The 22,939-nt window shown below is 46.6% G+C and overlaps 1 protein-coding gene across 1 annotated transcript in view; it reads right to left on the bottom strand.

Annotated features, from left to right (window-relative positions):
• The window catches only part of LOC132381918 (tumor necrosis factor receptor superfamily member 14-like), a 30,140-nt gene extending 14,393 nt beyond the window's left edge, over positions 1-15,747 (bottom strand). Inside the window, exons 1-3 of the mRNA XM_059951631.1 lie at positions 15,609-15,747; positions 1,898-2,023; positions 722-829 (exon numbers count right to left, since the gene is read on the bottom strand). Of these exons, the coding sequence (XP_059807614.1) occupies positions 722-829; positions 1,898-2,023; positions 15,609-15,747 (373 nt within the window). The remainder of the gene's footprint in view (positions 1-721; positions 830-1,897; positions 2,024-15,608) is intronic.
• Between the last annotated feature and the right edge of the window lie 7,192 nt (positions 15,748-22,939).

Genomic DNA, 22,939 nt, shown 5'->3' with positions numbered 1-22,939 from the left:
CATACACATATGTATATTGTAATTCACAGTTTTTTTTCTATTATGTATTACATTGTACTGCAACCACAAACTTTATAAATTTCATGACATATGCTGGTGATACTAAACCTGATTCTGAGGTTAGGTAGACACAAACAACTCTCAAGCTTGACACTATCCAGAACAGAGCTGTTAATTAGACCTCTATCAAATACTTTAAACATTTTTTTCTCCCCCTATCTGCTTTTAGAGGCTGCACCGTACAAAATGTGTTGCCCAGCCTATTCTGATAGTATCTCCTGAATCTGGACAGGGCAACAGATGTACTGGGCTTCCACCATCCACGTTCAGAACTATATCACCGCTGTGTCTACACCATGAAACACTCTCCCCAGCGGCACTGTGGGAGTACCCACAGAAGGACTGAGTCCGTTTAACCAGGCAGCTTCTCAGAAGCTTCTAAAAATGGCATTTCCATCAATGTTCAAATCCCCAAAAACAAGAATGTAGAGGATTGTGGACCACCTTGCTGTGTGGGTCCCTGACTGATTTGGACCTGTTCTGTCCACTGCTGCAGCAACTGGTGGAACACACACAACCGGGCATTGTAGCGGTGGGGACAGCACACCAAATAGAACACATAATTGTGATAGACAAGTGACAAGGTGACAACGAGAAACTGAGAGCCATTACCCATCGTTCAGTCATTGGGTTTACATGGAGGAAAGCAAAGGAAGATTACCTTGTGGGATACACCTTTTGCAATCGCTGTCTTTGCAAACGTAGCCGGTGTTGCATTCACACTGGGCATTTGAGTCCTGTGTGCAGTTTCTCTTATACTGCATCCCTTCTGCAGGAGTAGAAGGTACAATGACAAACATATTAATTACAGAATTGAATTAACATTCCTAGAATGTGGGTTGAGTGTGTGAAGATGAAGTGTGGCTTTAAGTTCTTGGATACTGATGCTCCTAGATATTTTCCATTCAGACTTTATGACTATTGGCACATTCATTTGATACCAGAAGCTGAGGCAGTGATTTCCTGCCTCTTAATGCCATGTTCCTAAGAGGCAAAAGCTTGGAGGGAGCTTCTCCACTTAAACCTCTGGGCTTGGGGCCTCTCAAGGACAGGGGTAAGTTAACTAGAGCCACACATGCTGTAGGACCTCAGCAGGTCAGGCAGCATCTGTGGAAAAGAGTAAACAGTCGACGTTTCATGCAGAAAAGTCAGAACAAGAAGGTGGAGGGAGGGGAGGAAGAAGTACAAGGTGGTAGTTGATTGGTGAAACCAAGAGAGGTTTCTAGATACGTGAACTGGGTTAACTAGATGTGTCTCAGAGTAAGTGCTGGATAAATTACCAATGGAGAGTAAAATGCAGCCTGAGATATCATACAGCAACAAACTGCCAGGAGTGCTCAGTGGGCCAGGCAGCATCTTTAGGGAGAAATCGACAGGCAACATTTCAGGCCAAGATCATTCATCTGTTCCCAGTCCTAGCACCCCCAAGTACCATTTCAATGAAGAACTACTTGATTGCCTTCAGATTCAGGTCAGCCCTAAATGAGCAAATTTTCCAGTTTTGGGAAATGGCTGCTTTGTGTCCTACTGTCTATGAAGAACAATAGTTTCAGGATGTATATTGCATACATTTCTCTGATAGTAAATGGAACTATTGAACAGTTTTACAACTCTATGCAAAATACTTCATCCACTCCAATTCAATTTAGGATTTGAGGTCCTTTATCAATGCAATTGCTTTGGTTATATTGGAGAAGCCAGGATTTGCACTGATCTCTCATTGATGTCCTTATTCAATCTCTGTCACCTGCAATGGCCCTGTGTTACAGGAAAGGGGTTATGTGGACACAAACACTTTGGAAGAATGTTGAAGATCTGAATACATTTGCAACATTACCATTTCTACAGTCATCACAGCGGAGACAGGAAGCCAAGTTGTTCCATTGCGTAGAATATGATCCATGAGGACATGGTTTGCAGACAAAGTTGGAGGTCTTAGAACATTCTATTTCCAGAAAGAAACCTGAAAAAATAATTGAATCATTGAACACTAATGTACTGAGTTGTGGGGAACCTTTGAACCCCAACCCACTGGATGTGGGGAACTTTTGAACACTAATGTACCAGGTTCTGGGGAACCTTTTAACACTAATGCACTGGGTAGAGGGAAACCTTTGACCATCAGTGTAGTGAGTTGTGGGGACCAAAAACTGTTAATAAAGATCCTTCATCATGATGGGGATAGGGTGGAGAAAAAGTTAGTTTTAAGTTGCAGGGAAGTGTGGAAGGGATGGACAGACAACAGAAATATCTGTGATAGAGATGGATTATTAATTGGGTAGTTAGGGATAATCTTCAAAAGGCGATGCCTCAACTAAACAACATCAATCATTAAGGACTCCATCACCCAGAACATGCCTTCTTCTTATTACTACCTTCAGAGAAGTGGTACGGGAGCCTGAAGACACACACTCAACATTTTGGGAACAATTTCTTTCCCTCCACCTTCAGTTTTGTGAATGCAAATGAACCCATGAACACTACCTTTTTTTTCACTGCTTATTTAGTTAGGTAGGTAGAAAGGGAATGAAAGGGTTAACATTAGAGAACCATTTAATAGCTCTGGACCTGTACTACTGGAATTTAGAAGAATGTGGAGGGGGTGGGAATCTCATTGAAACCTATTGAATATTGAAAGGCCGAGATAAATTAGATGTGGAGAGTACGTTTCCAATAGAGGGGGAGTCTAGGACCAGAGGGCACAGTCTCAGAATAGACAGGCGTCCATTTAGAACAATGATGAGGAGGAATTTCTTTAGCCAGAGGGTGGTGAATCTGTAGAATGTATTGCCACAGATGGCTGTGAAGGCCAAGTCATTGAGTTTATTTAAAGCAGAGGTTGATAGGTTCTTGTTTAGTCAGAGTGTCAAATGTTACAGGGAGAGAGCAGGAGAATGGGGTGGAGAGGGAAAGAAAATCAGCTATAATGAAATGGCAGAGCAAATTCAATGGGCAAAATAACTATATGCAGTTTTTATATATATATCTATTCAGTGTTTCCTGAGGAGATGCTGTTCCTCAAGTTTGCTTTGGGTCTTTTTGTAACAGTGCAGGAGGCCATGGAGCCATGGGTCAGAGGGATGGAGAATTAAAGTAACAGCCAGACTACCTGCAGTTGGAGATTCGATGCCTGCAGAACAGTCACCCAAATTTCCACAGGCTTCTCAGTTTCAGATTTCCAGCATCCATGCCTTTTTATTTTAAACAATAGCAGCGGATTCCTTTATGGTGTGTTGGGTCAAATATTTATTCCTCACTTTCCCCGTGGGTGGCACGGCAGGTCATGCTGCTGCCTCAGACTCTGGGGATCTAGCTTTAATCACAGTAGTTATGGGGGATTTCAACATGCAGGTGAATTGGGAGAATCAGGTTGGTGCTGGACCCCAGGATAGGGAGTTTGTAGAGTGCCTACGGGATGCATTCTTGGAACAGCTTGTACGAGAGCCGACCAGGGACAAGGCTATTCTGGATTTAGTCTTGTGTAATGAACAGGATTTGATAAGCGATCTTGAAATAAAGGAGCCATTAGGAGGTAGTGACCATAATATGATAAGTTTTTATCTGCAATTTGAGAAGGATAAGGGCAGATCGGAGGTGTCAGTGTTGCAGTTGAACAGGGGAGACTATGGAGCCATGAGGGAGGAGCTGACCAAAGTTAAATGGATGGATATGCTAGCAGAAAAGACAGTGGAACAGCAATGGCAGGTATTCTTGGGAATAATGCACAAGGTGCAAAATCAGTTCATCCCCTGGAGAAGGAAGGATTCAAAGGGGGGAAAGGGGCCACAGTGGTTGACAAAGGAAGTCAGAGATTGCATAACATTAAAAAAAAGTATGACAGAGCTGAGGTGAGTGGGAGGACAGATGATTGGGAAATTTTTAAGGAACAACAGAACTTAACTAAAAAGGCAATATGGGGAGAAAAAATGAGGTACGAACGCAAGCTAGCCAGGAATATAAAGGAGGATAGCAAAAGCTTTTTTAGGTATGTGAAGAAAAAGAAGATAGTTAAGAACAATGTTGGGCCCTTGAAGGATGAATTGGGTGAAATTGTTATGGGAAACAGAGAAATGGCAGAAGAATTTAATAAGTACTTTAGATCTGTCTTCACTAGGAAAGACACAAGCAATCTCCCAGATGTATGGATGGGCCAAGGACATAGGGTAACAGAGGAAATGAAACAGATTGACATTAGGAAGGAAACGGTGATGAGTAGACTGACAGGATTGAAGGCTAATAAATCCCCAGGTCCAGATGGTCTGCATCCTAGGGTACTAAAGGAGGTGGCTCTGAAAATTGTGGATGCATTGGTAATCATTTTCCAATGTTCCTTAGATTCAGGATCAGTTCCTGAGGATTGGAGAATTGCTAATGTTATCCCACTTTTTAAGAAAGGAGGGAGGGAGAAAACAGAGAACTATCGTCCTGTCAGCCTAACATCAATAGTGGGGAAGATGCTAGAGTCCATTATTAGAGATGAAATAGTGGCATATCTAGATAGCAGAGATAGGATTGGGCTGAGCCAGCATGGATTTACCAAGGGCAAATAATGCTTGACTAATCTATTGGAGTTTTTCGAGGATGTAACCAGGAAGTTAGACAAATGGATGTAGTGTACCTCGATTTTCAGAAGGCATTTGATAAGGTCCCACATAGGAAATTGGTGGGTAAAATCAGAGCTCATGGCATTGGGGGGAAGATATTGACATGGATAGAAAACTGGTTGACAGATAGAAAGCAAAGGGCAGTGGTGAATGGGTGTTTCTCGGAATGGCAGGTGGTGACTAGTGGGGTGCCACAGGGCTTGGTATTGGGACCACAGCTGTTTACGATTTACATCAACGATTTAGATGAAGGCATTGAGAATAATATCAGCAAGTTTGCTGATGATACAAAGCTGGGTGGCAGTGTGACATGTGATGAGGATGTTAGGAGAATTCAGGGTGACTTGGATAGGCTGGGTGAGTGGGCAGATACTTGGCAGATGATGTTTAATGTGAATAAGTGTGAGGTTATCCACTTTTGGAGTAAGAACAGGAAGGCAGATTATTAACTGAATGGTGTAGAGAGGTAAGGGAGAAATGCAAAGAGATCTAGGAGTCCTTGTTCAACAGTCACTGAAGGTGAATGAGCAAGTGCAGCAGGCAGTGAAGAAGGCTAACAGAACGTTAGCCTTTATTACAAAGGGAATTGAGTACAAGAGCAAGGAAATCCTTTTGCTTTTGTACAGGGCCCTGGTGAGACCACACCTGGAGTATTGTGTACAGTTTTGGTCTCCAGGGTTAAGGAAGGACATCCTGGCTATAGAGGAAGTGCAGCGTAGATTCACGAGATTAATTCCTGGGATGTCCGGACTGTCTTACGCAGAGAGGTTAGAGAGACTGGGCTTGTACACGTTGGAATTAAGGAGATTGAGAGGGGATCTGATTGCAACATATAAGATTATTAAGGGATTGTACAAGCTAGAGGCAGGAAATATGTTCCAGATGCTGGGAGAGTCCAGTATCAGAGGGCATGGTTTGAGAATAAGGGGTAGGTCATTTAAGACAGAGTTAAGGAAAAACTTCTTCTCCCAGAGAGTTGTGGGGGTGTGGAATGCACCGCCTCAGAAGGCAGTGGAGGCCAATTCTCTGGATGCTTTCAAGAAGGAGCTAGATAGGTATCTTATGGATAGGGGAATCAAGGGATATGGGGACAAGGCAGGAACTGGGTATTGATAGTAGATGATCAGCCATAATCTCAGAATGGCAGTGCAGGCTTGAAGGGCCGAATGGTCTACTTCTGCACCTATTGTCTATAATCACAACCTCAGGAGCTGTCAGTGTTCACTCTGGAACCAGAAGGCTCTCTCCGCTGGCTATTCTGGTTTTTCAAGTTGTATTGGTGGATTAATTTGCCACGAGAAGTTACCCTTATTGTAGGCAAGGGGCAAAAGAATAAAAAAATGCAGTGGGTTTGAGAGAGAAAATGTTGGAAGGAAATGAGTAACAAAAGCAGAGAAGGGAACTGATGCGACTGCTCTGTTAGGTGCTAGCATGGACCCAAGGAGCAAATGGCCTCCTATGGTATAACAGCAAGGATTGATATGTTGATGTTTGTTCTGAGTTAGCCTGGCATAATTGATTGCCAGGCTTTACCAGAGATTAGTGATGACACTTAAACATATTGTATTGGCTGTAAGGAGCTCAAGTGAGATATACATGTCATTGTGTCAAAGATGAAAACACCATTACACCAGAGGGTACAGCTTCGCTTGCCTCATCACTGAATTATCCCCACAACCTGTGAATTCACTTTCAAGGACTCTTCATTTCATGTTTTCGATATTTATTGCTTATTTATTATTATTTCTTTTTGTATTTGCATCATTTCTTCTCTTTTGCACACTGGTTAATTATCCAGTTGGTATTGTCTTTCATTGATTCTATTATGGATTTATTAAGTATGCCCATAAGAAAATGAATTTCTGGGTTGTATATGGTGACATATATGCACTTTGATAATAAGTTTAGCTTGAACATAGGAGCACAGATAAGTCTGTTCATGGTGATAAAGAAATTCAAGTCACTCTTTACCAAGAATGTTTGTCACCTCTGTTGAGCAATGATGGTGTGTCTACAATCTGATTAGTTACATTCTCATCATTTCTATCTCCAAGTGCAAGACTACAGGATGATAAAAGTTCGTTGATACCCATTTGGGTAAACACAGAAACAGCTCACCGTTGTCTTTGGAAATCCCCTGGAAATGAAGGTGATTCTGTTTCAGACTTGCTTGTCACACGAACATCAAAACACACAGTGAACTGTGCCATTTGCAATGTCAGTAACAACACCCAAAGATGTGGTAGGGCAACCTACAAGCACGAGTATTGCTACACATTGTGTCCACAGTGTCCAGCAGAACAACAACACACAGAACAAACATTGGGCCCTCAAACTCCAATCTCTGGCTGGACTCATCTCCAGTCCCACCGATTTGTGTCTTTGACCTTTGACTTTTTACCTCCGTACTTCCCAAACATCTGGGTATCAATCCCACAGATCAGACCTTTGGGCCTTGACCCCAGGATGTGCCACTGATGAGTTTGACTTCAACTGACCCGATCTTTGACCAGCGAGCACCTCTGGCCTTGATTTCCGGAGTCACATTGACCACCAATCCTGGTGACCTGTGGGATACCCCGGCCCACATGACTGACTGCCGTACAGACCTCTGACTCAAGATTCAGCGATGTGGAGTTCGCTGATCTCTTCAGTGCCTGTTGATCCAATCTGACTTCCAGGATAACCAACAAATGTGAAAAAGACAACAAACTGTGCAAATACAAAAGGAAAAAAAAACATAAATAAGCAATAACTATTGAGAATATGGGATGAAGAGACCTTGAAGGTGAATCCATGGGTTGTGGGAACAGTTCAGTGATGGGGCGAGTGAAGTTAACTCCACTGGTTCAAGAGGCTGATGGTTGAGGGATAATAACTGTTCCTGGACCTCGTGGTGTGGGTCCTGAGGCTCCTGTACCTCCTTCCTGATGGCAGCAGTGAGAAGAGAGCATGTTCTGGGTGGTGGGGGTTCTTGATGATGGATACTGGTTTCCAGCGACAGTGTCCCATGTGGATTTGCTCAATGATAGAGATGGCTTTACCTGTAATGGACTATGCTGTAACCATCACTTTCTGTAGGATTTTCCATTCAATGCCTTTAGTATTTCCATGTCAGACCATGATGCTAGCAGACAATATACTCTCCACCACATATCTATATAAGTTTGTCAAAGTTCTAGATCTCATGTTGAATCTTTGCAATCTTCTAAGGAAGGTGCTGTCATGTTTTCTTTGTAATTACACTTAAAGGCTGGGCCCAGGACAGGTTCTCTAGAATGATAACAGTAAGGAATTTAAAGTTGCTGACCCTCACCACCTCTGGTCATCTGATGAGGACTGGCTCATGGACCTTTGGTTTCCTCCTCCTGAAGTCAATAATCAGCTCTTTTGTCTTGCTGTCATGGAATGAGAGGTTGTTGTTGCACCACTCAACGAGAGTTTCAACCTCTATATGCTGATTCATCACTACTTTTGATTCAGCCAATGACAGTGGTGTCATCAGCAAACTTAAATATGGCACTGGAGCTGTACTTACAGTCTTAAGTATACACTGAGTAGAGCAGGGGACTAAGTGCACAACTTAGTAATGCACCAATGCTGATGGATATTGTGAAGAGACAGTGTTACCAATCCAAATTGAGTGGGATTTGTAAGTAAGGAAATCACGGATCTAAATGCATAAGGATTTATTCAGGCCAAGGTCTTGAAGCTTATTGATTAGTTTTGTGGAGATGATAGTATTGAATGCCAACCTGTAGTTAGTAAAGAACATCCTGATTTATTCACCTTTGCTATCCAGGATTCCAGGGTTGAGTAAAGAGCCAATAAAATGGCATTTGTTGTTGACCTATTGTGATGGTAAGCAAATTGGAGTGGATCCAAGTTGCTTCATAGGCAGGAATTGCTGTTTCATCACTAACCTCTCAAAGCACTTTATCACAGTTGATGTTTGTTCTACTGGACAATAATCATTGAGGTACCTCTCCACATTCTTCTTAGGCTTAGGCATGACTGAAGCCTTCTTGAAGCTGGTGACTAACTCAAACTACAGAAGAAAGAGATTAAAGATATCAGTGAACACTCCAGCCAGTTGATCAGCATATGTCTTTAGTACTTGCCCAGATACCCATCTAGGCCAGTGGGTTCACCCTCCTGAAAGATGCTCTCATGTCCACTGCATAGATTCACATGATAAGACTCATCGGAGGGCTACGGGAGTTCATGCTGGTCTGGAATTTCTACCACACGTGAGATGGCTTTCTGGAGATCATATCCGGATATCCTGTATCTTACTTGGTCGCTGGACCTGAATGCCACTGATCTGGCACTCAGCAGATTGTGGATAGAAACATAGAAAATCTATAACACAATACAGGCCCTTCGGCCCACAATGCTGTGCCAAACATGTACTGTACTTACTTAGAAATTACCTAAGGTTACCCATAGCCCTCTATTTTTCTAAGCATGTACCTATCCAGGAGTCTCTTAGAAGACCCTATTGTATCTGTCTCCACCAACATTGCTGGCAGCCCATTCCACACACTCACCAATCTCTACGTAAAAAACTCCCCCTGACATCTCCTCTGTACCTACTCCCAAGCACCTTAAAACCATGCCCACTCGTATTAACCATTTCAGCCCTGAGAAAAAGCCTCTGACTATCCACACAATCAATGCCTCTCATAATCTTATACAACTCTATCAGGTTGCCTCTCATCCTCATCCAAGGAGAAAAGGCCAAGTTTACTCAACCTATTCTCATAAGGTCTGCTCCCCAATCCAGGCAACACCCTTGTAAATCTCCTCTGCACCCTTTCTGTAGTTTCCACATCCATCCTGTAGAGAGGTGAACAGAACTGAGCATGGTACTCCAAGAGGGACCTGACCAGGGTCCTATATAGCTGTAGCATTGCCTCTTGGCTCTTAAACTCAATCCCACGGTTGATGAAGGCCTATGGACCGTGTGCCTTCTTAAACACAGAGTCAACCTGTGCAGCAACTTTGAGTACCCTATGGACTCGGATCCCAAGATCCCTCTGATCATCCACACTGCCAAGAGTCTTACCATTAACACTATATTCTGTCATCATATTTGACCTACCAAAATAAACCACTTCACACTTATCTGGGTTGAACTCCATCTGCCACTTCTCAGCCCAGTTTTATATCCTATCAATGTCCTGCTGTAACCTCTGATAGCCCTCCATACTATCCACAACACCCTCCAACCTTTGTGTCATCAGCAAACCTAAAAACCCATCCCTTCACTTTCTCATTCAGGTCATTTATAAAAATCACAAAGATAAGGGGTCCCAGAAAAGATCCCTGAGGCACACCACTGGTCACCGACCTTCGTGCAGAATATGACCCACCTACAACCACTCTTTGCATTCTGTGGGCGAGCCAATTCTGGATCCACAAAGCAAGGTACCTTGGTTCCCATGCCTCCTTATTTTTTTAATAAGCCTTGCATGGGGTACCTTATCAAATGCCTTGCTGAAATCCATATACACTACATCTACTGCTCTACCTTCATCAACGTGTTTAGCCACATCCTTAAAAAATTTAATCAGGCTCGTAAGGCACGACCTGCCTTTGACAAAGCCATGCTGACTATTCCTAATCATATTATGCCTCTCCAAATGCTCACAGATCCTGCCTCACAGGATTTTTTCCAACAACTTACCAACCACTGAAGTAAGACTCACTGGTCTACAATTTCTGGGTGATCTCTACTCCCTTTCTTCAATAAGGGAACAACATCTGCAACTCTCCAATCCTCTAGAACCTCTCCCATCCCCATTGATGATGCGAAGATCATTGCCAGAGGCTCAGCAATCTCCTCCCTCGCCTCCCACAGTAGCCTGGGGCACATCTTGTCTGGTCCCAGAGACTTACCCAATTTGATGTTTTCCAAAAGCTCCAGCATATTCTCTATCTTACTGTCTATATGCTCAAGCTTTTCAATCCACTGTAAGACATCCCTTTTCTGCAGTGAATACTGAAGCGAAGTATTCATTAAGTATCTCTGCTGTCTCCTCTGGTTCCATACACACTTTTCCACTGTCACACTTGATTGGTCCTATTCTCTCACATACTTGTAGTATGCCTTGGGGTTTTCCTTAATCCTGTTCGCCAAGGCCTTCTCACGGCCTCTTCTGACTCTCCTAATTTCATTCTTAAACTCCTTCCTGCCAGACTTTTAATCTTCTAGATCTCTATCATTACCTAGTTTTTTGAACCTTTTTTAAGTTTTTCTTTTCTTCTTAACTAGATTTTCAACAGCCTTTGTTCACTATGGTTCCTGTACCCTACCATCCTTTCCCTGTCTCATTGGAACATACCCATGCAGAACGCCATGCAAATCTCCCATGAACATTTGCCATATTTCTGCTGGACATTTCCCTGAGAAAATCTGTTCCCAATTTATGCTTCCAAGTTCCTTCCTGATAGCTCCATATTTCCCCTAACTCCAATTAAACACTTTCCTAACTTGTCTGTTCCTATCCCTCTCCAATGATATGGCAAAGGAGATAAAATTGTGGTCACCATCTCCAAATTGCTCTCCCACTGACAGACCTGACATTGGACCATGTTCATTTCCCAATACCAGATCAAGTACAGCCTCTCCTCTTGTAGGCTTATCTACATATTGTGTCAGGAATCCTTTTTTAACACACCTAATAAACTTTACCCCATCTGAACCCCTTGCTCTAGGGAGATGTCAATCAATATTTGGGAAATTAAAATCTCCCTCCACGACAACCCTGTTATTATTACACCTTCCAGAATCTGCCTCCCCATCTGATCCTCTATGTCCCTGTTACCGTTGGGTGGTCTACAATAAACACCCAGTAGAGCTATTGACCCCTTCTTGTTTCTAACTTCCACCCACAGAGACTCAGTAGACAATCCCTCTATGACTTCTTCCTTTTCTGCAGCCATGACACTATCTTTGATCAGCAGTGCCATGCCCCCACTTCTTTTGCCTCCCTCCCTGTCCTTTCTGAAACATCTATAGCCTGGCACTCTATGTAACCATTCCTGCCCCTGAACTATCTAAGTCTCTACAATGGTCACAACATCATTGTTCCACACTCTAAGCTCATCTGCTTTGTTCATGGTGCTTCTTGTATTAAAATAGACAGATCTCAAACCATTGGTCTGAGTGCATCCCTTCTCTATCACCTGCCTATCCTCCCTCTTGCACTGTCTCCAAGCTTTCTCTATTTGTGAGCCAACAGCCCTTCCTCCGTCTCTTCAGTTTGGTTCCCAGCTCCCACCAATTCTAGTTTAAACTCTCCCCATTAGCCTTAGCAAGCCTCCCTGCCAGGTTATTGGTCCTCCTCGGATTCAAGAGCAACCTGTCCTTCTTGTACAGGTCACGTCTGGTCCAAAAGCGGTCCTAATGATCCAGAAATCTGAATCCCTGCCCTGTGTTTCAATCCCTCAGCCATGCATTTATCCTCCACCTCACTCTATTCCTATACTCACTGTCGCGTGGCACAGGCAGTAACCCTGAGATTACTACCTTTGAGTTCTTGCTTCTCAACTTCCTTCCTAACTCCCTGTAGTCCATTTTCAGGACCTCCTCCCTTTTCCTACTTATGTCGTTGGTACCAATATGTACCGACCTCTGGCTGTTCACCGTCTCACTTCAGGATATCATGGACATGATCAGAAACATCCCAGACCCTGGCACCTGGGAGGCAAACTACCATCCGTGTTTCTTTCCTGCATCCACAGAATCACTTGTCTGACTCTAACTACAGAGTCCTCTATTACTGCTGATTTCTTCATTTCCCTACCCTTCTGAGCCACAGGGCCAGACTCTGTGTCAGAGGTGCAGCCACTGTTGCCCCACTGTGACTATCTATAGATCCTCTCTATCACCTGCTCACTCTCCCTGGCCAGATGAAGGTTATTGAGCTACAGCTCCAGTTTCCTAACCTGTTCCATAAGGAGCTGCAACTGGCACAGATGTTCATCCAAGGCTTCTGGTTGGGGAAGACTGAATGATTTGGTGGGGACACACTGGACTATGACATTTTTAAACAACCTGTTTATTGTTGTAGACAGTCCAAGTAAAGACCCATTTGGAGAGCAGGGATTACTGCCACCAATCAGATCAGGACTCTGGCCCTGATCTCCAAACATCCCTTTCCCCAGATGACCATTGGAAGATTGGTGAGTTTCATCATTGACAACATCTGGGCTTTGAGAGCAAGTCTGTGGTCTGCTGGGTCTCATTGCGAGCCTTCTCCATGGATTGTCACCTTGTCGTGGTGGAGAAGCTTGTGTGGTCCTGCGAACCCAAGAATGATGTCGTCTGGAGCTATGTTCCTGGTAGGGTCACCCATGGCGGTAAGATTGAGGGTGAAGTCCCTAACAAAGAACAATCCAACCCAGACCTCAATGGTGGAACAGGCGGACAAAGTTACTTTGAACTCAATGGCTGTGAAGGCAGATGAGGGCTGCAACAAATCCATCAGCTCCAACTGTCATGGTTTCTATGCCATTGGAATCAGTTGGTTGATTTGTGAAGTACTGTGTGCTTTTTGGAGTGTGACATCAAGTACACATTAAACAAATACACGCATAGGCATCTTCGCTCTATGCATACGGAACGGAGACCATCGTCCTCGATCTTGATGGATAGCCAGGACGATGACTGTCAGCCTACATTTTTAGAGGGTCGTGTGCGTGCAACTGAGACAGTTTGGTAGAAGATCTCTGCATTGCAAATGTTGAGTGCAAGCTCTACCCTTTGTATGCTTCAGTGAAAGCAACTATAGACAAGCATCAGATCAAGGCATCTCCATACTTCAGTTTAACTACTAAGGGTTGAGTGACCTTGGTCTGGAGTGTGGTGACTGCAGCTTAAGGAGTTTCACAGCTCCTCTCCCACGAGCTTTTGTTGGTACAGCAACAAATACTGAGAAAGGTTTTAGGGCTATGACATCTTGTTTCACGCCTGTCTTCACTCTGAATGGCTCTGTGGTTAACATCATCATAGAACCATCATTAGGTGGAGATGAATTTCAGGTGGCGGCTGAATTTACATTGGGTATTCCACACTTTTTTTTTTGATCAATAGGCTATAATGAAGTTGAAGAGTCCACTTTCCATGGCTGCTGCTGCTTTCTGTGTTCGCATTGAGTTGCTGCACAGTGAGAATCATGTCCACTGTGCTTCTGCACAAATAGAACCCATACTGTGAACCTCTTCAGGAGGACCTCAGCAATCACTTGCCTGTAGAAACTAGCAAGAAGATTGAGCACGTCAGAAGATGCTTGGAGCATCCTCCTCCCTAAACCAAGATTCCATCCACAACCTGTGCACACTTTCTGACAATGTATGAGACGAGAAGGTAGGAAAGTACCAAGTGGTGAATCACAAGCCTGGCCCAGACCAGGATGGCATTCACCTTACCCTCTTGCATCCCCCCTCATGGTATTTCTTTGTTGAGGCAAGATAAACTTGGTGACAGAAGTTCTGCTCTAGATTTTTGGTAAATCAGTATGTACACACCCACAGGTTACTTCACCACAGTGAACATTAGAATCAGGATGGGGTTTTGAAAGGGGATGTTATCAGGACCAGAGTAAGGAACCATTTAGAAGATGTGCTGGAGAGAAAGAGAAAAGAGGTGATCTGCGTTTAACTGAGGTTAGGCTCATCAGGCTTGACCTTGCAGCCCCTCATAGCATCAGCTGTCACAGCAACCCCCCCCCCCCCCCGTCATCTGGTACCTCAGCCACGGCAAAGGAAGTTTTAAATCTCTCTCGCAAGGCCCCAGCAATTTCTTCTTGTTTTCTACCATGTCCTAGGGAACTTTTGGTCAGGACCCGGGTATTTATAGTACATGCCTCAGGACCGCTAGCCTTTCTTCCTTCACACTGTGGATACATTCCAGGACATTAGCTCCCCATCTGTCAGATGATAAACAAGGGTTCATCTTGCCCATCTCCTGTGGGTGCACACGCTGGGCTTGAAAGGGGTCTAGTCTCTCCACAATTAAGCTTCGGAGAATCTCTTAGGAGACTCCTTACCATTCTCCACACTAATACGCATGTCACTTGCTCAGCCTGACACTGTTAGCCCAGTCACGGACTCCTGATTTCCCTCTGTTACCTTCCTTATACCCTTCAGGGATTCACTTAATCCCAGCTTCCTGTACTTGACACGCACTTCCTTCCTTTTCCTGACCAGATCCGTGATCCCTTCTCACCTTGCCAGCCTTGTTCCTCATTCTGAAAGGAACATGTGGTCCCTGAGATATCACTATCTCATGGAGACCAATTTGAGTGGTTGCATCACTGTCTGGTATGGACGGACCACTACACAGGATTGGAAAAAGCTGCAGAGGGTTGTAAGCTCAGCCAGATCCATCATGGGCACCACCTTCTTCATCAATGAGAATACTGGCACCTCAAGAAGGCAGCATCTATCATTAAGGACCCCCATCACCCAGGACATGCCCTCTTCTCATTGCTACCATCATGGAAGAGATACAGAAGCCTGAAAACACACACTCAACATTTCAAGAAGTGCTTCTTCTCTTCCACCATCTGATCCATGGTGAATGAGCCATGATCACTACCTCATTATTTTGTCTCTATTTGTGCTACATAATTATTTTCATTATTTGTTTTGTAATTTATAGTAATTTTAATGCATTGCACTGTACTGCTGTGTAGAACAACAATTTCCGTGACATATGTAGGAGATAATAAACCTGTTCTGATGTTAAAAGCCAGAGATCCCTTTACCTACCAACAGCCTCTCTCAAACAATCCAGTCAAATCCCATCAACATTACTCTTACCCAGTTTTGATTTTGTTCCATAACTCTTGGTAAACTGTCCTTGGTGGAACGAGCTCCCGCTCTGAGACTTGTCCAACCCCGACACTGTCACCCCGTCCGTCTACGGACACTCACCTGGTTGGCAGGCCGAGCAGCAGGGAACGCCGTTGTGTTGAAAGTGCGTGAGGAACTTTGAGGGACATCCGAGCACCGTCGCTGCGCGCACAGCCGCCAGCACACCGAGCAGGAGCAGAGGGACGCCGCCGGTCTCCATGAGAACAGTGAAACCGAATGTCCTGTCGGCTGGCGGGCAGCGACGACACTCAGCACCCGTGACGTCAGAGGCTGGGCTAGCCACTGCGAGGGAGTTCCACTCCTTGAAAGGAGTGGTGTTGAGAGAGCTTCACATTGTGAGAGGCGGTACTGAGGGAGTTTCACATTGTGAGAGAGGCGGTACTGAGGGAGTTTCACATTGTGAGAGAGGCGGTACTGAGGGAGTTTCACATTGTGAGTGAGGCGGTACTGAGGGAGTTTCACATTGAGGCGGTACTGAGGGAGCTTCACATTTTGAGAGAGGCGGTACTGAGAGAGCTTCACATTGTGAGAGGCGGTACTGAGGGAGTTTCACATTGTGAGAGAGGCGGTACTGAGGGAGTTTCACATTGTGAGAGGCGGTACTGAGGGAGTTTCACATTGTGAGAGGCGGTACTGAGGGAGTTTCACATTGTGAGAGAGGCGGTACTGAGGGAGTTTCACATTGTGAGAGAGGCGGTACTGAGGGAGTTTCACATTGTGAGAGAGGCGGTACTGAGGGAGTTTCACATTGTGAGAGAGGCGGTACTGAGGGAGTTTCACATTGTGAGAGGCGGTACTGAGGGAGTTTCACATTGTGAGAGAGGCGGTACTGAGGGAGTTTCACATAGTGAGAGAGGCGGTACTGAGGGAGTTTCACATTGTGAAAGGGTCGGTACTGAGAGAGCTTCACATTGTGAAAGAGTCGGTACTGAGAGAGATTCACATTGTGAAAGGGTCGGTACTGAGAGAGATTCACATTGTGAGAGAGGCGGTACTGAGGGAGTTTCACATTGTGAGAGAGGCGGTACTGAGGGAGTTTCGCTCCGTGAAAGAGTCGGTACTGAGAGAGCTTCACATAGTGAAAGGGTCGGTACTGAGGGAGCTTCACATTGTGAAAGGGTCGGTACTGAGAGAGCTTCACATTGTGAAAGGGTCGGTACTGAGAGAGCTTCACATTGTGAAAAGGTCGGTACTGAGAGAGCTTCACATAGTGAAAGGGTCGGTACTGAGGGAGCTTCACATTGTGAAAGGGTCGGTACTGAGAGAGCTTCACATTGTGAAAGGGTCGGTACTGAGAGAGCTTCACATTGTGAAAGGGTCGGTACTGAGGGAGCCACATTGTGATAGGGTCGGTACTGAGGGAGCTTCACATTGTGAAAGGGTCGGTACTGAGGGAGCTTCACATTGTGAGAGAGGCGGTACTGAGAGAGCTTCACATTGTGAAAGGGTCGGTACTGAGAGAGCTTCACATTGTGAGTGAGGCGGTACTGAGAGAGCTTCACATTGTGAGAGAGGCGGTACTGAGAGAGCTTCACATTGTGAGAGAGGCGGTACTGAGAGAGCTTCACATTGTGAGAGAGGCGGTACTGAGAGAGCTTCACATTGTGAGTGAGGCGGTACTGAGGGAGATTCACATTGTGAGAGAGGCGGTACTGAGAGAGCTTCACATTGTGAGTGAGGCGGTACTGAGAGAGCTTCACATTGTGAGTGAGGCGGTACTGAGGGAGATTCACATTGTGAGAGAGGCGGTACTGAGAGAGCTTCACATTGTGAGAGAGGCGGTACTGAGGGAGATTCGCTCCGTGAAAGGGTCGGTACTGAGAGAGCTTCACATTGTGAAAGGGTCGGTACTGAGAGAGCTTCACATTGTGAAAGGGTCGGTACTGAGAGAGCTTCACATTGTGAGTGAGGCGGTACTGAGAGAGCTTCACATTGTGAGTGAGGCGGTACTGAGAGAGCTTCACATTGTGAGTGAGGCGGTACTGAGGGAGATTCACATTGTGAGAGAGGCGGTACTGAGGGAGATTCGCTCCGTGAAAGGGTCGGTACTGAGAGAGCTTCACATTGTGAGAGAGGCGGTACTGAGAGAGCTTCACATTGTGAGAGAGGCGGTACTGAGGGAGCTTCACATTGTGAGAGAGGCGGTACTGAGGGAGCTTCAGATTGTGAAAGAGGCGGTACTGAGAGAGCTTCACATTGTGAAAGGGTCGGTACTGAGGGAGCTTCACATTGTGAGAGAGGCGGTACTGAGAGAGCTTCACATTGTGAGAGAGGCGGTACTGAGAGAGCTTCACATTGTGAGAGAGGCGGTACTGAGGGAGATTCGCTCCGTGAAAGGGTCGGTACTGAGAGAGCTTCACATTGTGAGAGAGGCGGTACTGAGGGAGCTTCACATTGTGAGTGAGGCGGTACTGAGGGAGATTCGCTCCGTGAAAGGGTCGGTACTGAGAGAGCTTCACATTGTGAGAGAGGCGGTACTGAGGGAGATTCGCTCCGTGAAAGGGTCGGTACTGAGAGAGCTTCACATTGTGAGAGAGGCGGTACTGAGGGAGCTTCACATTGTGAGAGAGGCGGTACTGAGGGAGATTCGCTCCGTGAAAGGGTCGGTACTGAGAGAGCTTCACATTGTGAGAGAGGCGGTACTGAGGGAGATTCGCTCCGTGAAAGGGTCGGTACTGAGAGAGCTTCACATTGTGAGAGAGGCGGTACTGAGGGAGCTTCAGATTGTGAAAGAGGCGGTACTGAGGGAGATTCACATTGTGAGTGAGGCGGTACTGAGGGAGATTCACATTGTGAGAGAGGCGGTACTGAGGGAGATTCACATTGTGAGAGAGGCGGTACTGAGAGAGCTTCACATTGTGAGAGAGGCGGTACTGAGGGAGATTCGCTCCGTGAAAGGGTCGGTACTGAGAGAGCTTCACATTGTGAGAGAGGCGGTACTGAGGGAGATTCGCTCCGTGAAAGGGTCGGTACTGAGAGAGCTTCACATTGTGAGAGAGGCGGTACTGAGAGAGCTTCACATTGTGAGAGAGGCGGTACTGAGGGAGCTTCAGATTGTGAAAGAGGCGATACTGAGAGAGCTTCACTTTGTGAAAGGGTCGGTACTGAGAGAGCTTCACATTGTGAAAGGGTCGGTACTGAGGGAGATTCGCTCCGTGAAAGGGTCGGTACAGAGTGAGCTTCAGATTGTGAGAGAGGCGGTACTGAGAGAGCTTCACATTGTGAAAGGGTCGGTACTGAGAGAGCTTCACATTGTGATAGGGTCGGTACTGAGGGAGCTTCACATTGTGATAGGGTCGGTACTGAGGGAGCTTCACATTGTGAGTGAGGCGGTACTGAGAGAGCTTCACATTGTGAGTGAGGCGGTACTGAGAGAGCTTCACATTGTGAGTGAGGCGGTACTGAGGGAGATTCACATTGTGAGAGAGGCGGTACTGAGAGAGCTTCACATTGTGAGAGAGGCGGTACTGAGGGAGATTCGCTCCGTGAAAGGGTCGGTACTGAGAGAGCTTCACATTGTGAAAGGGTCGGTACTGAGAGAGCTTCACATTGTGAGTGAGGCGGTACTGAGAGAGCTTCACATTGTGAGTGAGGCGGTACTGAGAGAGCTTCACATTGTGAGTGAGGCGGTACTGAGGGAGATTCACATTGTGAGAGAGGCGGTACTGAGGGAGATTCGCTCCGTGAAAGGGTCGGTACTGAGAGAGCTTCACATTGTGAGAGAGGCGGTACTGAGGGAGCTTCACATTGTGAGAGAGGCGGTACTGAGGGAGCTTCAGATTGTGAAAGAGGCGGTACTGAGAGAGCTTCACATTGTGAAAGGGTCGGTACTGAGGGAGCTTCACATTGTGAGAGAGGCGGTACTGAGAGAGCTTCACATTGTGAGAGAGGCGGTACTGAGAGAGCTTCACATTGTGAGAGAGGCGGTACTGAGGGAGATTCGCTCCGTGAAAGGGTCGGTACTGAGAGAGCTTCACATTGTGAGAGAGGCGGTACTGAGGGAGCTTCACATTTTGAGAGAGGCGGTACTGAGGGAGATTCGCTCCGTGAAAGGGTCGGTACTGAGAGAGCTTCACATTGTGAGAGAGGCGGTACTGAGGGAGATTCGCTCCGTGAAAGGGTCGGTACTGAGAGAGCTTCACATTGTGAGAGAGGCGGTACTGAGGGAGCTTCACATTGTGAGAGAGGCGGTACTGAGGGAGATTCGCTCCGTGAAAGGGTCGGTACTGAGAGAGCTTCACATTGTGAGAGAGGCGGTACTGAGGGAGATTCGCTCCGTGAAAGGGTCGGTACTGAGAGAGCTTCACATTGTGAGAGAGGCGGTACTGAGGGAGCTTCAGATTGTGAAAGAGGCGGTACTGAGGGAGATTCACATTGTGAGTGAGGCGGTACTGAGGGAGATTCACATTGTGAGTGAGGCGGTACTGAGGGAGATTCACATTGTGAGAGAGGCGGTACTGAGAGAGCTTCACATTGTGAGAGAGGCGGTACTGAGGGAGATTCGCTCCGTGAAAGGGTCGGTACTGAGAGAGCTTCACATTGTGAGAGAGGCGGTACTGAGGGAGATTCGCTCCGTGAAAGGGTCGGTACTGAGAGAGCTTCACATTGTGAGAGAGGCGGTACTGAGAGAGCTTCACATTGTGAGAGAGGCGGTACTGAGGGAGCTTCAGATTGTGAAAGAGGCGATACTGAGAGAGCTTCACATTGTGAAAGGGTCGGTACTGAGAGAGCTTCACATTGTGAAAGGGTCGGTACTGAGGGAGATTCGCTCCGTGAAAGGGTCGGTACAGAGTGAGCTTCAGATTGTGAGAGAGGCGGTACTGAGAGAGCTTCACATTGTGAAAGGGTCGGTACTGAGAGAGCTTCACATTGTGATAGGGTCGGTACTGAGGGAGCTTCACATTGTGATAGGGTCGGTACTGAGGGAGCTTCACATTGTGAGTGAGGCGGTACTGAGAGAGCTTCACATTGTGAGTGAGGCGGTACTGAGAGAGCTTCACATTGTGAGAGAGGCGGTACTGAGAGAGCTTCACATTGTGAGAGAGGCGGTACTGAGGGAGATTCGCTCCGTGAAAGGGTCGGTACTGAGAGAGCTTCACATTGTGAAAGGGTCGGTACTGAGAGAGCTTCACATTGTGAGTGAGGCGGTACTGAGAGAGCTTCACATTGTGAGTGAGGCGGTACTGAGAGAGCTTCACATTGTGAGTGAGGCGGTACTGAGGGAGATTCACATTGTGAGAGAGGCGGTACTGAGGGAGATTCGCTCCGTGAAAGGGTCGGTACTGAGAGAGCTTCACATTGTGAGAGAGGCGGTACTGAGAGAGCTTCACATTGTGAGAGAGGCGGTACTGAGGGAGCTTCACATTGTGAGAGAGGCGGTACTGAGGGAGCTTCAGATTGTGAAAGAGGCGGTACTGAGAGAGCTTCACATTGTGAAAGGGTCGGTACTGAGAGAGCTTCACATTGTGAGAGAGGCGGTACTGAGAGAGCTTCACATTGTGAGAGAGGCGGTACTGAGAGAGCTTCACATTGTGAGAGAGGCGGTACTGAGGGAGATTCGCTCCGTGAAAGGGTCGGTACTGAGAGAGCTTCACATTGTGAGAGAGGCGGTACTGAGGGAGCTTCACATTGTGAGAGAGGCGGTACTGAGGGAGATTCGCTCCGTGAAAGGGTCGGTACTGAGAGAGCTTCACATTGTGAGAGAGGCGGTACTGAGGGAGCTTCACATTGTGAGAGAGGCGGTACTGAGGGAGATTCGCTCCGTGAAAGGGTCGGTACTGAGAGAGCTTCACATTGTGAGAGAGGCGGTACTGAGGGAGATTCGCTCCGTGAAAGGGTCGGTACTGAGAGAGCTTCACATTGTGAGAGAGGCGGTACTGAGGGAGCTTCACATTGTGAGAGAGGCGGTACTGAGGGAGATTCGCTCCGTGAAAGGGTCGGTACTGAGAGAGCTTCACATTGTGAGAGAGGCGGTACTGAGGGAGCTTCACATTGTGAGAGAGGCGGTACTGAGGGAGATTCGCTCCGTGAAAGGGTCGGTACTGAGAGAGCTTCACATTGTGAGAGAGGCGGTACTGAGGGAGCTTCAGATTGTGAAAGAGGCGGTACTGAGGGAGATTCACATTGTGAGTGAGGCGGTACTGAGGGAGATTCACATTGTGAGTGAGGCGGTACTGAGGGAGATTCACATTGTGAGAGAGGCGGTACTGAGAGAGCTTCACATTGTGAGAGAGGCGGTACTGAGGGAGATTCGCTCCGTGAAAGGGTCGGTACTGAGAGAGCTTCACATTGTGAGAGAGGCGGTACTGAGGGAGATTCGCTCCGTGAAAGGGTCGGTACTGAGAGAGCTTCACATTGTGAGAGAGGCGGTACTGAGAGAGCTTCACATTGTGAGAGAGGCGGTACTGAGGGAGCTTCAGATTGTGAAAGAGGCGATACTGAGAGAGCTTCACTTTGTGAAAGGGTCGGTACTGAGAGAGCTTCACATTGTGAAAGGGTCGGTACTGAGGGAGATTCGCTCCGTGAAAGGGTCGGTACAGAGTGAGCTTCAGATTGTGAGAGAGGCGGTACTGAGAGAGCTTCACATTGTGAAAGGGTCGGTACTGAGAGAGCTTCACATTGTGATAGGGTCGGTACTGAGGGAGCTTCACATTGTGATAGGGTCGGTACTGAGGGAGCTTCACATTGTGAGTGAGGCGGTACTGAGAGAGCTTCAGATTTTGAGAGAGGCGGTACTGAGAGAGCTTCACATAGTGAAAGGGTCGGTACTGAGGGAGCTTCACATTGTGAAAGGGTCGGTACTGAGAGAGTTTCACATTGTGAAAGGGTCGGTACTGAGGGAGCTTCACATTGTGAGAGGCGGTACTGAGGGAGATTCACTCCGTGAAAGGGTCGGTACTGAGAGAGCTTCACATTGTGAAAGGGTCGGTACTGAGGGAGATTCGCTCCGTGAAAGGGTCGGTACTGAGAGAGCTTCACATTGTGAAAGGGTCGGTACTGAGGGAGCTTCACATTGTGAAAGGGTCGGTACTGAGGGAGCTTCACATTGTGAAAGGGTCGGTACTGAGGGAGCTTCACATTGTGAGAGAGGCGGTACTGAGAGAGCTTCACATTGTGAGAGAGGCGGTACTGAGGGAGATTCACATTGTGAGAGAGGCGGTACTGAGAGAGCTTCACATTGTGAGAGAGGCGGTACTGAGGGAGATTCACATTGTGAGAGAGTTGGTACTGAGAGAGCTTCAGATTGTGAGAGAGGCGGTACTGAGAGAGCTTCACATTGTGAGTGAGGCGGTACTGAGAGAGCTTCACATTGTGAGTGAGGCGGTACTGAGGGAGCTTCACATTGTGAGAGAGGCGGTACTGAGGGAGCTTCACATTGTGAGAGAGGCGTT

The sequence above is a fragment of the Hypanus sabinus genome, chromosome 27 (genome assembly GCF_030144855.1).
Source record: "Hypanus sabinus isolate sHypSab1 chromosome 27, sHypSab1.hap1, whole genome shotgun sequence".
Taxonomy (NCBI): Eukaryota; Metazoa; Chordata; class Chondrichthyes; order Myliobatiformes; family Dasyatidae; genus Hypanus; species Hypanus sabinus.
Note: the sequence above shows the minus strand (reverse complement) of the source record. Positions and strands in the feature narration are given on the sequence as shown.